At 36.6% G+C, this 12,500-nt stretch overlaps 1 protein-coding gene across 8 annotated transcripts in view; it reads left to right on the top strand.

The window, feature by feature from the left end:
* LOC144966108 (arrestin domain-containing protein 17-like) overlaps positions 1-7,555 on the top strand; it is a 67,730-nt gene extending 60,175 nt beyond the window's left edge. For 4 of the 8 annotated variants that reach the window (XM_078902200.1, XM_078902203.1, XM_078902202.1 and 1 more), the window contains exons 6-8: positions 1,213-1,392; positions 3,529-3,706; positions 5,529-7,555. In XM_078902200.1, the coding sequence (XP_078758326.1) occupies positions 1,213-1,392; positions 3,529-3,706; positions 5,529-5,713 (543 nt within the window). In that variant the 3' untranslated portion in view covers positions 5,714-7,555. Of the gene's footprint in view, positions 1-1,212; positions 1,393-3,528; positions 3,746-5,528 lie in introns of all 8 variants that reach the window. The other 4 variants (XM_078902196.1, XM_078902199.1, XM_078902198.1 and 1 more) reach the window with 1 other exon arrangement.
* The last annotated feature ends 4,945 nt before the right edge of the window (positions 7,556-12,500 follow it).

The raw sequence follows: 12,500 nt of genomic DNA, 5'->3' as shown, positions 1-12,500 counted from the left end.
AAGATTTGTTTAAAAACTTGCCACTGTATTGTAGAGCTCATTTTGATGAACAATATTATGCATAGAATGTACTTGTTAATCTTCTGTTTGAGTAAGAAAAATATATTTTTGTTTTGGGCGGATTTCAAGTTTTGTGGACAATTCTGAAACTGGCCGGTAAGGAGAGAGTTAAATGAATATGTCAAACGTTAAAAGTTTATCCGGCGGTGTTGGCTTTATCAGGATTCCACTGTACTATAATCGTTTAGATAATTGTCAACATACATATCTTATTTTTTGTAAAAGTGAATGAAAGGCTACGTCCTTTTCGTTAGACTTAGGGTATATTTTCAGTTTCGTTGTGATGTGATTGAAACGCTGCCAGCAAACTAATTTGACTTTTCAAAAATCTATAACAAGAGGCTTTTTAAAAACCCCGAGTCATGTTCGTATAAAATATATTTTTAGGTAAAATCACTAGACTTTGGTTCCTTGTGATAGGATTAGTTCTACACATTGCCCAAGTCCAATTTTGCCCCAAATCGTAACAGCGTCGAAATGCTGTGGATCTTGCTGGGTTTTCTTTCTTGTAGCCTGTAGTTTCTGTCTTTCTTACCGACACAGAAGAAATTGTAACTGATTCATCAATTTGACTTTCGAAATAACTGGCATCATCACGATTATCAGTTACTTCTAAAACGTGAGGCTTTTATATAGAACATTATCCACTAAACGTGCTCAAAGCACTTTACAAAGAGTCCCTGACCAAGAGCAACATAACACGTACCATGTAGAACAGGACCCCTGTTAGGCGATATTACAATTTTTCCTACGCTCTTAACGGCCAGGTACTCATTTTCCACCTGAGTACGGTGGCAGAATGTGAATAAAGAGCGAATAAAGAGTGAATAAAGTCCTTTTCCAAGGACTCAACTATGCGCCGAGCGAGGCTCAAACCCAGAATCTTCCGATCCGAAAGCCCATATTATAGCCGCTCCTCCGTCTAGAAATGACAAAACAGGACGTGGGTGCGGCATAGAACTAACCCCTTCAAATATGAATTAATTTGTTTATGAAGACACTCCGTCACCTTGTGAAAATCTTATAATATACAGATAAGGTTCTTTATCCTTTGTTAAAGACAGACCTTTACTTATGAATATATTTACTGTGCGAAGTTACGAATATCGCTTTGCTAATACTGTCAGCATTGAAATGTTTTTGTTTTCCTAGTACATTACCTATTTAGCCGATGGGAAATTCAAACAAGAAAAGAAAGTGATAGCGACGGTACAGAAGGATCAAATCCCTCGAGGCAAGGAGATTGTATGGACGGATGCCATTAGGGTTCCACCGCTACCCCCATCACATCTCGGAGGATGCAAGTATATCAAAGCACAATACAAATTACAGGTATTCCGTCAACGATTCATCAACCCCTTCCTCCTCCTCCTCCTCCTCCTCATAATTATCAACATTATCATCATCATCATCATCATCATCATCATCATCATCACCATCATCATCATCATCATCATCATCATCATCTTCATCAACATCATCATCATCATCATCATCATCATCATCATCATCATCATCATCATCATCATCATCATCATCATCATCGTCATCATCACCATCATCATCATTATCATCATCATGAACCTGAAAGCAGTTGACTGCTTAAAATCATAAATCACAAACCCTTTAAATATAACTCATAGAAAAACCAAGCATAAAAATGTTGGAAAATTCCAAAAACAATGTTTCTTTGAATCTCCTGAACAACCGGTTTGCATTTGGTTCTTGTCTTTGATGTGATGCACAATATAAGCTAAACAATCAGGTTAACATAGGAAGAGAGAAAAATAAAAAAAAGTAAGCTGAACGTAGTTTATGTTTTTGTTTTATTTTTCTCTCTTATCAGTTATCCAATATATGTACAAAGGAAACAAAACAGTGTTAAGGACAGATGTCGGCTCATCTGGGTCATTTAATGTAGTTGAGACAACAGCTGTCCTGATTACAACCCACTGCTGTTTGCAATAGTAATGGATGTTCTAATAGAACACATTCGTCGAGAGGCACCATGGAATATGATGTATACGGATGATGTAGTACTTTTGAATGATACAAAAGTTGAGGCGGAAAAGGAACTGGAGGGTTGGAGATGGGTGTGGAAAATAGGGGATTAAGGGTAAATAGATCGAAGACAGAGTATTTGTGCATTAGACAGCAGAGAGCAGGACCACAAATAAAGATAGGAGAAGAGGATGTGCCAGAAACAAACCAATTCAAATACTTAGGACCTACTGTACAAGGAGATTGGGGCAATGAGATGGAGGTTAAGAAGAGGATACAGGCATGCTGGAATAATAGGAGGAAGGTAACTTGAGTTATGTGTGATAAACGAATATCCACAAAGTGAGAGGGGATAATATATTATTATACAACTGTTGTAAGACCAGCAATGTTATATGGACTAGGGACAGCAGCTACAACAAAGAAACTATATAAAGAAGTTGAGGTGGCAGAAATGAGGATGTTGAGATGGTCACTTGGCTGGATAAAGTGAGCAATGAACGAGTTCGAAGGTTGACTGAAGTGAAGAATAAGAATGTATCAATAAAGATGAGAGAAGATAGATTGAAATGGTTCCGGCATGTAAAGCGACGTTAGAGGGAGTAGGTGGGAAGGAAAGTATTGGACTTACAATTAGCGGAAAGATGAAAAAGGGACGCCCAAAGACTAGATGGTTTGATAAGGTCAAGGGCGATGTGAAGGAACTGGGCCTGGAGGAAGATGGTGCTCTGAACCGAGATGCACGGAGATGTAGCATTCATTATGGCAACACTGCAAAATGCGAGATAAGAAGAAGAAGAAACTGAACGTAGTTAAGTATTTGAAATTAACTTTAATTCAATATTTAAAACCACTTATTTATTTATCTATCTATCCATATTTTATATATTCATTTATGTATCTATCAAATACTAAAACAATGTAATTGAATATAATAGTGCGGCTATGTGGTCTAGTGGTATGACACTCACTTTCGGATCGAGCGTCGATCGGCGCATTGTTGAGTCATTGGAAAAGGATCTTTACTCACATTTTTTCATCGTACTCATGTGTAAAATGAGAACCTGCCCGTCAACAGATTTGTCTCTGTCGAAAAACCTTGTAATATCGCCTAACAGTCGTCATGTCTCGTTCTACATGTTACGTGTTGCTGTTGGTCATGGACCCTTTTTAAAGATTTAAGCTTGCTTAGTGGATATTGCGCTATATAAAAGCTCAAGTAATATGCATTTTGTTCTTAATAGAAAGAGGAATTGCGAGCAAGCAAGAGCTTTGAATGGCGCATTTGTTAAAATGGACACGATGAATGAGTTGATTTTAAGATATGTATGTTTGTTTGTTTGTTTGTTTGTTTGTTTTTCTTGTTTTGTCTTTAGTTTCGGGTTTTTCTTTCTGCGATAAGTAAGTTATTCCTCATTCCCATGACACCATCTTTTTCAAACGAAGTTTTCTCCATTTGCGTTGCAGTTCAGTGTGGGCTCGGACGCAAGTTGTGCCTGTGACGATATAGAGTTTGAAGAGGAAATCGTTATAGGAACTTTACCCCTGGCTAAAAAGACATCTGGAGGGTCAAGGCAACCGGATGTGGTCCAGAAAGGTCAAGGTCCTCGCAGATCATCAAAGGATCTCGGATTGGTCCCTACCGGTACACATTTGGTCGTAAACTTTATGTTCGGGAACGAGGGTAAATACACTGTGTTTGACACAGTAGCCGTAGTACTCCTATGCATGGAGTGTTGCAAGGATTGAAAAGAATGGGAGACAACTCCAAACTTTCATGATTTCCAGTAAAAAAACTTTGAAGCTTGGTTTGTATCTGAACATTAAAAAATTGGGATGCTTTGAATTAAGAAACGTGGTTTTATTTAAGATACATTTATGCGCTGATTTCGAAGTATTATTCTATCCTATATTTCTGATGAATTTCTGTGCATGTATCTATCTGCATGATACACACTGCACACAATAGCATGATGTATCTGTATGACTTGATATGTCTCTCAAAGGAGCCTGTGATAAATTGCTCGCCGTGTGCTGCACGTATCTTATTGTTAAAAGGCTTGGATGAGAAAAGTGGACTTTTTAAATAGAAGTGATGAGAATAAAGTAATCAATGAAACTTAAAATATTTGACCGACGGGCCTAAATGACAATGTGAATTAAAAATTCCAGGAATATAGAAGAAAAAAGAGAGATTTTCCGGGTGTTTGATATGTTGACGCTCTGTAATCGGACGTTGATTAATAGTGAATGTGTTTTGATGAAATTGTATGTTTTTCTTGTAAAGGTCGCAAAGCCGAATTTCAGTGGGAATTGTCGTCGTGTCCTGCACGAATAATATTGGTTGTCACAATGCTTTGATGAGAAAAATGGACTTTGGAAATATCGGCCATACAATCTTCAGCCTGAAGCTTTGGCTTTAATTGAAGAAAAAGAAGAAGAAGAAGAAGAAGAAGAAGAAGAAGAAGAAGAAGAAGAAGAAGAAGAAGAAGAAGAAGAAGAAGAAGAAGAAGAAGAAGAAGAAGAAAGAAGAAGAAAAAGAAGAAGAAGAAGAGAAGAAGAAGAAGAAGAAGAAAGAAGAAGAAGAAGAAGAAGAAGAAGAGAAGAAGAAGGAAGAAGAAGAAGAAGAAGAGAAGAAGAAGAAGAAGAAGAAGAAGAAGAAGAAGAAGAAGAAGAAGAAGGAAGAAGAAGAAGAAAGAAGAGAGAAGAAGAAGAAGAAAGAAGAAAAAGAAGAAGAAGAAGAAGAAGAAGAAGAGAAGAAGAAAGAAGAAGAAGAAGAAGAGAAGAAGAAGAGAAAAGAGAAGAAGAAAGAAGGAAGAAGAGAAGAAGAAGAAGAAGAAGAAGAAGAAGAAGAAGAAGAAGAAGAAGAAGAAGAAGAAGAAGAAGAAGAAGAAGAAGAAGAAGAAGAAGAAGAAAGAAAAAGAAGAAGAAGAAGAAGAAGAAGAAGAAGAAGAAGAAGAAGAAAAGAAGAAGAGAGAGAAGAAGAAGAAGAAGAAGAAGAAGAAGAAGAAGAGAAGTAAGAAGAAGAAAAGAATGAAGAAGAAGAAGAAGAAGAAAAGAATAAGAAGAGAAGAAGAAGAAGAAGAAGAAGAAGAAGAAGAAGAAGAATGTAGAAGAGAAGAAGAAGAGAATAGAAGAGTCAAAGAAATGACTTCTTAAATATCGAAATATGAAGTCAGTAAATATTTTGATGACTCGATGGTGTAAAGGGAAATGCAATGCATATACAAGTGTGTAAATGTCACGAGAAGGAGATCTGCGTCCACTGTGTGAAATGTCTTTGTCTCCATTTAATCCGATGCAAAATGTTGAGGGATGGATGGGTTTTGATGAATTTATGTTTTGCTTACAAATGTAACACGTTCAAATTTCAGTCAGTGAAATTACTCTAGTATGGGGTACGGGTTGAAGCATGATAGAGTTTAAAACCCATTCTATTTATATTTTTCACCATTCCTTTTGTCCAGAAACTCCAAGTTACGAGGAATGCATGCTGTTTGGTAAAGTGAGCATTAAGGACAAGGACGATACGGAACACACCCTGGGCGAGCTGGTCTTCACACCCGTCTACGCGTTCTTTTCATCCAGGAGAGCTTCGATCGTTCCTCCATCTACCCAGGGGAGCGGAAAGAACGGTCGGAATGGGAAATGATTGGTGTTTTGCAAGTGTTAGGAATGGTGTCATCAGGGGCTGTTTTGTTGAGGGGATGATTTTCAAAATATACCAAGTGACACTCTGACTCGGATAGAAAATGATGGGTGTTTTGCAAGTGTTAGGAATGGTGTCATCAGGGGCTGTTTTGTTGAGGGGATGATTTTCAAAATATACCAAGTGACACTCTGACTCGGATAGAAAATGATGGGTGTATTGCAAGTGTTAGGAATGGTGTCATCAGGGGCTGTTTTGTTGAGGGGATGATTTTCAAAATATACCAAGTGACACTCTGACTCGGATAGAAAATGATGGGTGTATTGCAAGTGTTAGGAATGGTGTCATCAGGGGCTGTTTTGTTGAGGAGATGATTTTCAAAATATACCAAATGACACTCTGACTCGGATAGAAAATGATGGGTGTATTGCAAGTGTTAGGAATGGTGTCATCAGGGGCTGTTTTGTTGAGGGGATGATTTTCAAAATATACCAAGTGACACTCTGACTCGGATAGAAAATGATGGGTGTATTGCAAGTGTTAGGAATGGTGTCATCGGGGGAGGCTTAGTTGTGGCGGTGACTTTGAAAATGTACCACGTGACTCGGATAGTAAATGAATTACTTCCGTTTGCTTGTTTTTTTGTTTTTGCTTTTTAGTTCGTTAAGTCTTTTGGATACCATGGAATTAACAGGCTCACAATAAATACTTTATTTATTGTGATTTGAAGACGTAAAAGAATAATATAATTTAGTCTAACAATAATTATTACTTGATTTTCACTGCACTTAATGAGTTGTATAAATGGCCCTCATTAACAGCAATCCGTTAACGTTTTTGTTATTTCATGTTTACATCAGCTACTGATTTCATTGTCCCCTTTAGATGACTCGTTTGTTGTTATGTTTGTTATTTTGTGTTTTTTTTTTTTTTTTTGGTAAAAGACAAAGTGAGTCAATGAAATAGAAACACTTTATGTGTATAATAATGCGTTCCTAATTATTGAAGGGCTCGCATTCTATGTATGACAAGTAGATATTTTAATGATCTGATAAAGTGTGTATAAAACAGTGTCAGAAAAAAGCAAGAAAGAAAAACAGAAGAAAATGAAAAAAAAACATCCCAAAACATCAGTCTAATTCGACCGGGGATCGAACCTCAGATCTCCTGATTACCGGTCATATTTGCTACCATTTCACTAAAAAGGTTCCCCTCAGTATACCCTCTGTCGAGGAAGACTGGTTTTTTTGAAGATGGTCATTTTCTTGTATTTTCTTTCTTGCTTTCTTTGGAACTGTGTCATACAGACTGTTTTCATATTATTATCTTATACTTATACCAGTCCCTACTCCCCAATTTCTCACTTAGATATTTCTATTGTGCCGTACGATAATGATATGTGTAAATGCTCACATAATGTTGCCATTTGATTGAATCACTCTGCATTTGTTTCCACGCCTCATTTGAAGTTTGATGAATTTGTACAGTGAGTTTCTGAGCTATTAGACAGCGATAAGTAAAACCCATGACTGGAAGAGAGAGAGAGAGAGTGAGAGAGGGAGAGAGAGAGAGAGAGAGAGAGATAGAGAGAGAGAGAGAAAGAAAGAAGAAGAGGATGAAAGCGAAGGAGTGAATGATGGATGAGGAGGAGGGGGGGGAGGGTACTGTGCCCACTGGCGGAAGAGGAAGAGTTCTGAACAAACTGAGACAAGAGAATGAAATGGATGTTCTGTTTGATTAGAATTGACTGTATTGAGAGTCTTGACAGACGTCAAAGTAGATATAATAATATTAGTATGAGATTTTGATTATAAATAAACGTTTGTAATTGTAATTGTATAAAAAGCGATCTTATTATTCTTTTTATAACTTACTGCCAAATATAAATAGACAACATCTGATGAATTACTTGCATTTTCAAGGAAAACCTCAGATTTTGATTTTCTATCGCAAGGAGCGGTGTGACTTAGCTGATTGGTCTGTGCCTCAACACAGAATGTGCCGAATGCAATTCTCCCAGCTTTGTGGTTACCAAGCTCACTTTGCGGCGCTGCCTTGCGGCTGACGCCTGGTTATTCCAGTCTTCCCTTGGGACAAACTCTATAGAAAACTTTCACTGATGGATGAATGAAAAGAAAATTCTTGAATACATAGGCGCTGGTGGGGGGCGGGTGGGGGTGGGGGTGGGGAGTGAACGAGTGTTTGGCATTGCAATGTGAAAAGGTGGTTTGATAATTTCCACTTTGACCCGGGAGATTTCGAGTTCCTGCTCCGCTTCAGCACTTTTCGTTGTTGTTTTTTTAACCTGAGCTTTTATATAGAGCAATATCCGCTCGAAGCTCTTTACAAAGGGTCCCTGACCAACTGCAAGGCGTAACGTGCACGACGAGACTTTTACCATGGCCAAGATTCTTATTTCGATCCCAGGCGCAGTCGAGATTACTTTCTGACCTCCGCCCGCCCCATGTCCACACAGCAGTAATTGGGTTGCTGGATCTGTTAGATCTGGAGGAAAGCGCTCTGCGATAGGCTAGAGTCCTATCCAAAGAGTGGCTAGCAGTTGTTATTATCCGTTTCACCTTAGAGAAACGGGGATAATCTCCTGCTCCATGGCCTCTAAAGAACTACATTTTTCAACACTATTATTCCGCATTTATCTTCTTTTTTTTTTTTGACAATCTGAATGATTCCTACTGACGTCAGACGTACGAAAAAGGGAAATCCGTCCAAACAATTTAAGTATGGTTTTGAATTTCACAAATTATAAATCAATTCTGTTTTTATATTTCAAATGAATTGAAGTAAACCGATGCATGTTTGATTGTTTTAAAATTACGAACTTCAGCACTGCATTTTCAGAGCGGTCGATAATCTTCGGCTGATCTCAGTTTCTTGAGTTTAATAGAATTCTTTAAATTTCATATTTGAAATAGTACATTAAGATACAATAAGATAAGATACACTGTATTGATCCTTTTTGGAAATTATAGTATAGTAACACATAGACATGTAACAAGACATTTCCATATTCTGCTCATCCAATAATTCAATAGACTTAACATAACGACTGAAACAACAAGTATTATAACACAATACAGTGCCCCATTTTTTGGAAAATAATTCATTTCTGCTTTTTTTTCGCAATGATTTTGTCCTCTTTGAATCATTTTTTTAAAATGATTGTTTAGATAGTACAGTGGCGAAATCAGAAGCCAAATATACGCCAGTTAAATCAAAAATAAGGAAATGGTGGACAAAAGATGAAATTACCCCATATTATCCTACTAAGAGATAACCTAAGAGTATCATCCAGACATTACAGTACCTAATCAACCTTTTTTAACAGAAAGCTAATTCCCAAGGAGAAGAATGTCATCTCCCAAAACAACATGTAATATCATCATTCCGAGAAAAAAAAACCCAGAAAGCAACTTGGGAAACAGATATCGGAGGATTAAGACACAGTAGGTGACTTCCTGTACGCTATAGGACTACAGAAACCACCCAGCAGTGGTGAGAGAGTATGAGTAAAGAGCTTGTTTTGTTTGTTTTTAAGGCTTTTACGGCGCTTGCAACACATTTAGGTCATATCAGTGCCGGTAAAAAGGATTGTTTGCTTTTGTTTTTAAGGGTATTACGGCGCTTGGAACACATTAAGGTCATATTAGCGCCAGTAAACAGGAAGAAAATGGGATAGCAAAAAGTTCTAGAATTACAATTAAAGCACAAAAGGTAAGGTAAGACAAAGGGGAATTGGTTCAAATAGGGAACAGATGTAGATTCCAAGAGCCCACCGTCTAAGTACATAGTTTGAGATCACCTAAAAGTCTCATCCAGACAAAAGAACAGGTCCCAACTAAGAGGAATACACCCAAATGTTTACAAATCATATAATATAATATGTGAACTAAACATAATACAATGCATAACAGAGAGATGATTTACAAAGAAAAAAATATCATCTCCCAAAACTATAACTATACATTCGACTGTTTCCTTCCCAGCCAAGGAACTCCGGCAAGGATCAGGACAAAACTAAGTAATCTCATTCCAAGACAATGACAGGAAACAATTGGGAATCGGGTATGGGGGGATAGAAGACACAGCATGTACCTCCCTGCCCACAATGGGAGGTCAGGATCCCCATCCAGGGTTAAAAGGAAGAAAATGGGATAGTAAAAAGTTCTAGAATTACAAGTAAAACATCCAAGAAAATGTAATACAAAGGGGAATTATCTAGTTCAAAAAGGAAACGAATGTAGATTTCAAGTGCACGCAATCATTGTACTTAGTTTGAGATCACCGAAAAGTCTCACCCAGACAACAGCACAAGATCCCACTAAGAGGAATACACTCAAATGTTTACAAATCACGTGTTAAAAATTAAACAAATAAAAATAACAGCACGGAACAGAGAGATGATTTACGAGGACAAAAAAATATCATCTCCCAAGACTATAACTATACATTTAACTGTTTCCTTCTCAGCAAGGGCATCCGGCCAGGACAAAACCAAGTAATCTCATTCCAAGACAAAGACAGAAAGCAAGTTGGAAAACATATATAGGGGATAGAAGACACAGTTTGTACCTCCCTTCTCACTATGGGAGGTCTGGAACCCCACCCAGAGAGTAAATAGCCCTTTTCCTAGGACTCATTTTGTGACGCTGCTGAAGTACTCGAACCAGTGAGAGGTCAGAACCCAAATTTCATACCTTTAAGATGACAAAGTCGTACGTATGGTAGAATAAAAGACCGATGTACTAAAGGGCCTTGTTTCAAATTCACTTTGGAGTATTGACGCAATACCGTTTATTGACGAATGGCATGGTCACTTAAATTGTATTTTGTTGTTAGCTGGAAAAGGGCTTTGAGCCAGAAACATTCCAAGTTTAGTATTTTTGATGCTGTAATAATAATAATAATAATAATAATAATAATAATAATAATAATAATAATAATAATAATAATAATAATAATAATAATAATAACAATAATAATAACAATATATATATATATATATTAATTGAGCTCTTATATAGCGCAATATCCACTAAACGTGCTCAAAGCGCTTTACATGGGGGCCCTGGCCAACAGCAACACTTAACATCTAGGACGGGACATTACATTATTTTTCGAACAGACACGCTGTTAATGGCCAGGTACTCATTTTACACCTGAGTACGACTCAACTATGCGCCAAGCGAGGCTCAAACCCAAGACCTTCCGATCCGAAAGCGTGTGTAATACCACAAGACCACATAGCCGCACAATAAATATAAAATTCTGTACTGGTACGTCTTCGACGTGTTTCACTCACCACAAAAATTATGCATCAATTGCCTATGTTCATTTCACATTATTCATAACCTGAGGTGAACTCGGACGCTACTTTAGATCGAAAAATACTAAACAAAGAACACAGTCTATTTCAGACTTCCACCAAGGGAAATAACTTTTAAAAAATAGCGATTAGTAATGATTATGTACCTTACGTTATTATAGAAAACAGGTCCCATAATATATTATTATCTAAAAGAGCTCCGGTTAATATAATGTTTTGTATAGATATTCAATTAAAACAATGAGATTATCAAGTGAACACAAAAAGACAAAAAGGAATTGCATGAATTAAAGATCTGTCAAAAATAAAATAAATTGTACAATCAAATATCTCAATCAAAATCAAGTGAGTAAACGATGCATTTCTCTTTAGGAGAAAAAAACCAAAACAAAACAAGACAACAACCTTAGTAAATACGCTAAAAATAACGGTTAAAATTGTCCAATCCAACGCTGAGACTAAAAGCAAATTGCACATGTTGAACTTTATATGAATAAAATAAAATGTCTTCGTAAAAATATTTTTACAAATTTTTAAAGTGAAGTGTGCACTGCTGTGATTCATGTATTGAGGTAGATAGTCAAGATAAATACGATGAAAATTAATAAATTTAAAAAACCCAACAACATTAGCTTATAAATTGCTTGTCAAGTCCTACATGATAGTGTTACTGTTGGCTTGGGACCCCTTGTTAATCGCTTTGAACATGTTAAGAAGATATATTATAATTCCGTGTTTTTTTGTTGTTTTTGAGGGGTTTTTTTTTTTTGGGGGGGGGGGGGGGGGGGGAAGTATTTCTTTTCTTCTTTCAAAAAACGGATTACAAGGAGTATCAAGCAAACAACAACAGCTACAATTACAATTTCTTTCAACAACGACAATGCTGTTAACATACTTCCATTGACGAATGGCATGGTCACTTAAATTGTATTTTGTTGTTAGCTGGAAAAGGGCTTTGAGCCAGAAACATGCCAAGTTTAGTATTTTTGATGCTGTAATAATAATAATAATAATAAAAAATAATAATAATAATAATAATAATAATAATAATAATATATATATATATATATATATATATTAATTGAGCTCTTATATAGCGCAATATCCACTAAACGTGCTCAAAGCGCTTTACATGGGGTCCCTGGCCAACAGCAACACTTAACATTTAGGACGGGACATTACATTATTTTTCGAACAGACACGTTGTTAATGGCCAGGTACTCATTTTACACCTGAGTACGACTCAACTATGCGCCAAGCGAGGCTCAAACCCAAGACCTTCCGATCCGAAAGCGTGTGTAATACCACAAGACCACATAGCCGCACAATAAATATAATATATATATATATATATATATATATATATATATATATATATATATATATATATATATATATATACTTAAATTAGGCATGACAAAGGAGACTTGTTGTTATCATAGACAA

The sequence above is a fragment of the Berghia stephanieae genome, chromosome 2 (assembly GCF_034508935.2).
Source record: "Berghia stephanieae isolate SIO BIC M18660-M18661 chromosome 2, UCSD_Bste_1.3, whole genome shotgun sequence".
Taxonomy (NCBI): Eukaryota; Metazoa; Mollusca; class Gastropoda; order Nudibranchia; family Aeolidiidae; genus Berghia; species Berghia stephanieae.
The sequence above is the reverse complement of the archived record's forward strand: the minus strand, read 5'-3'. Positions and strand labels throughout refer to the sequence as shown.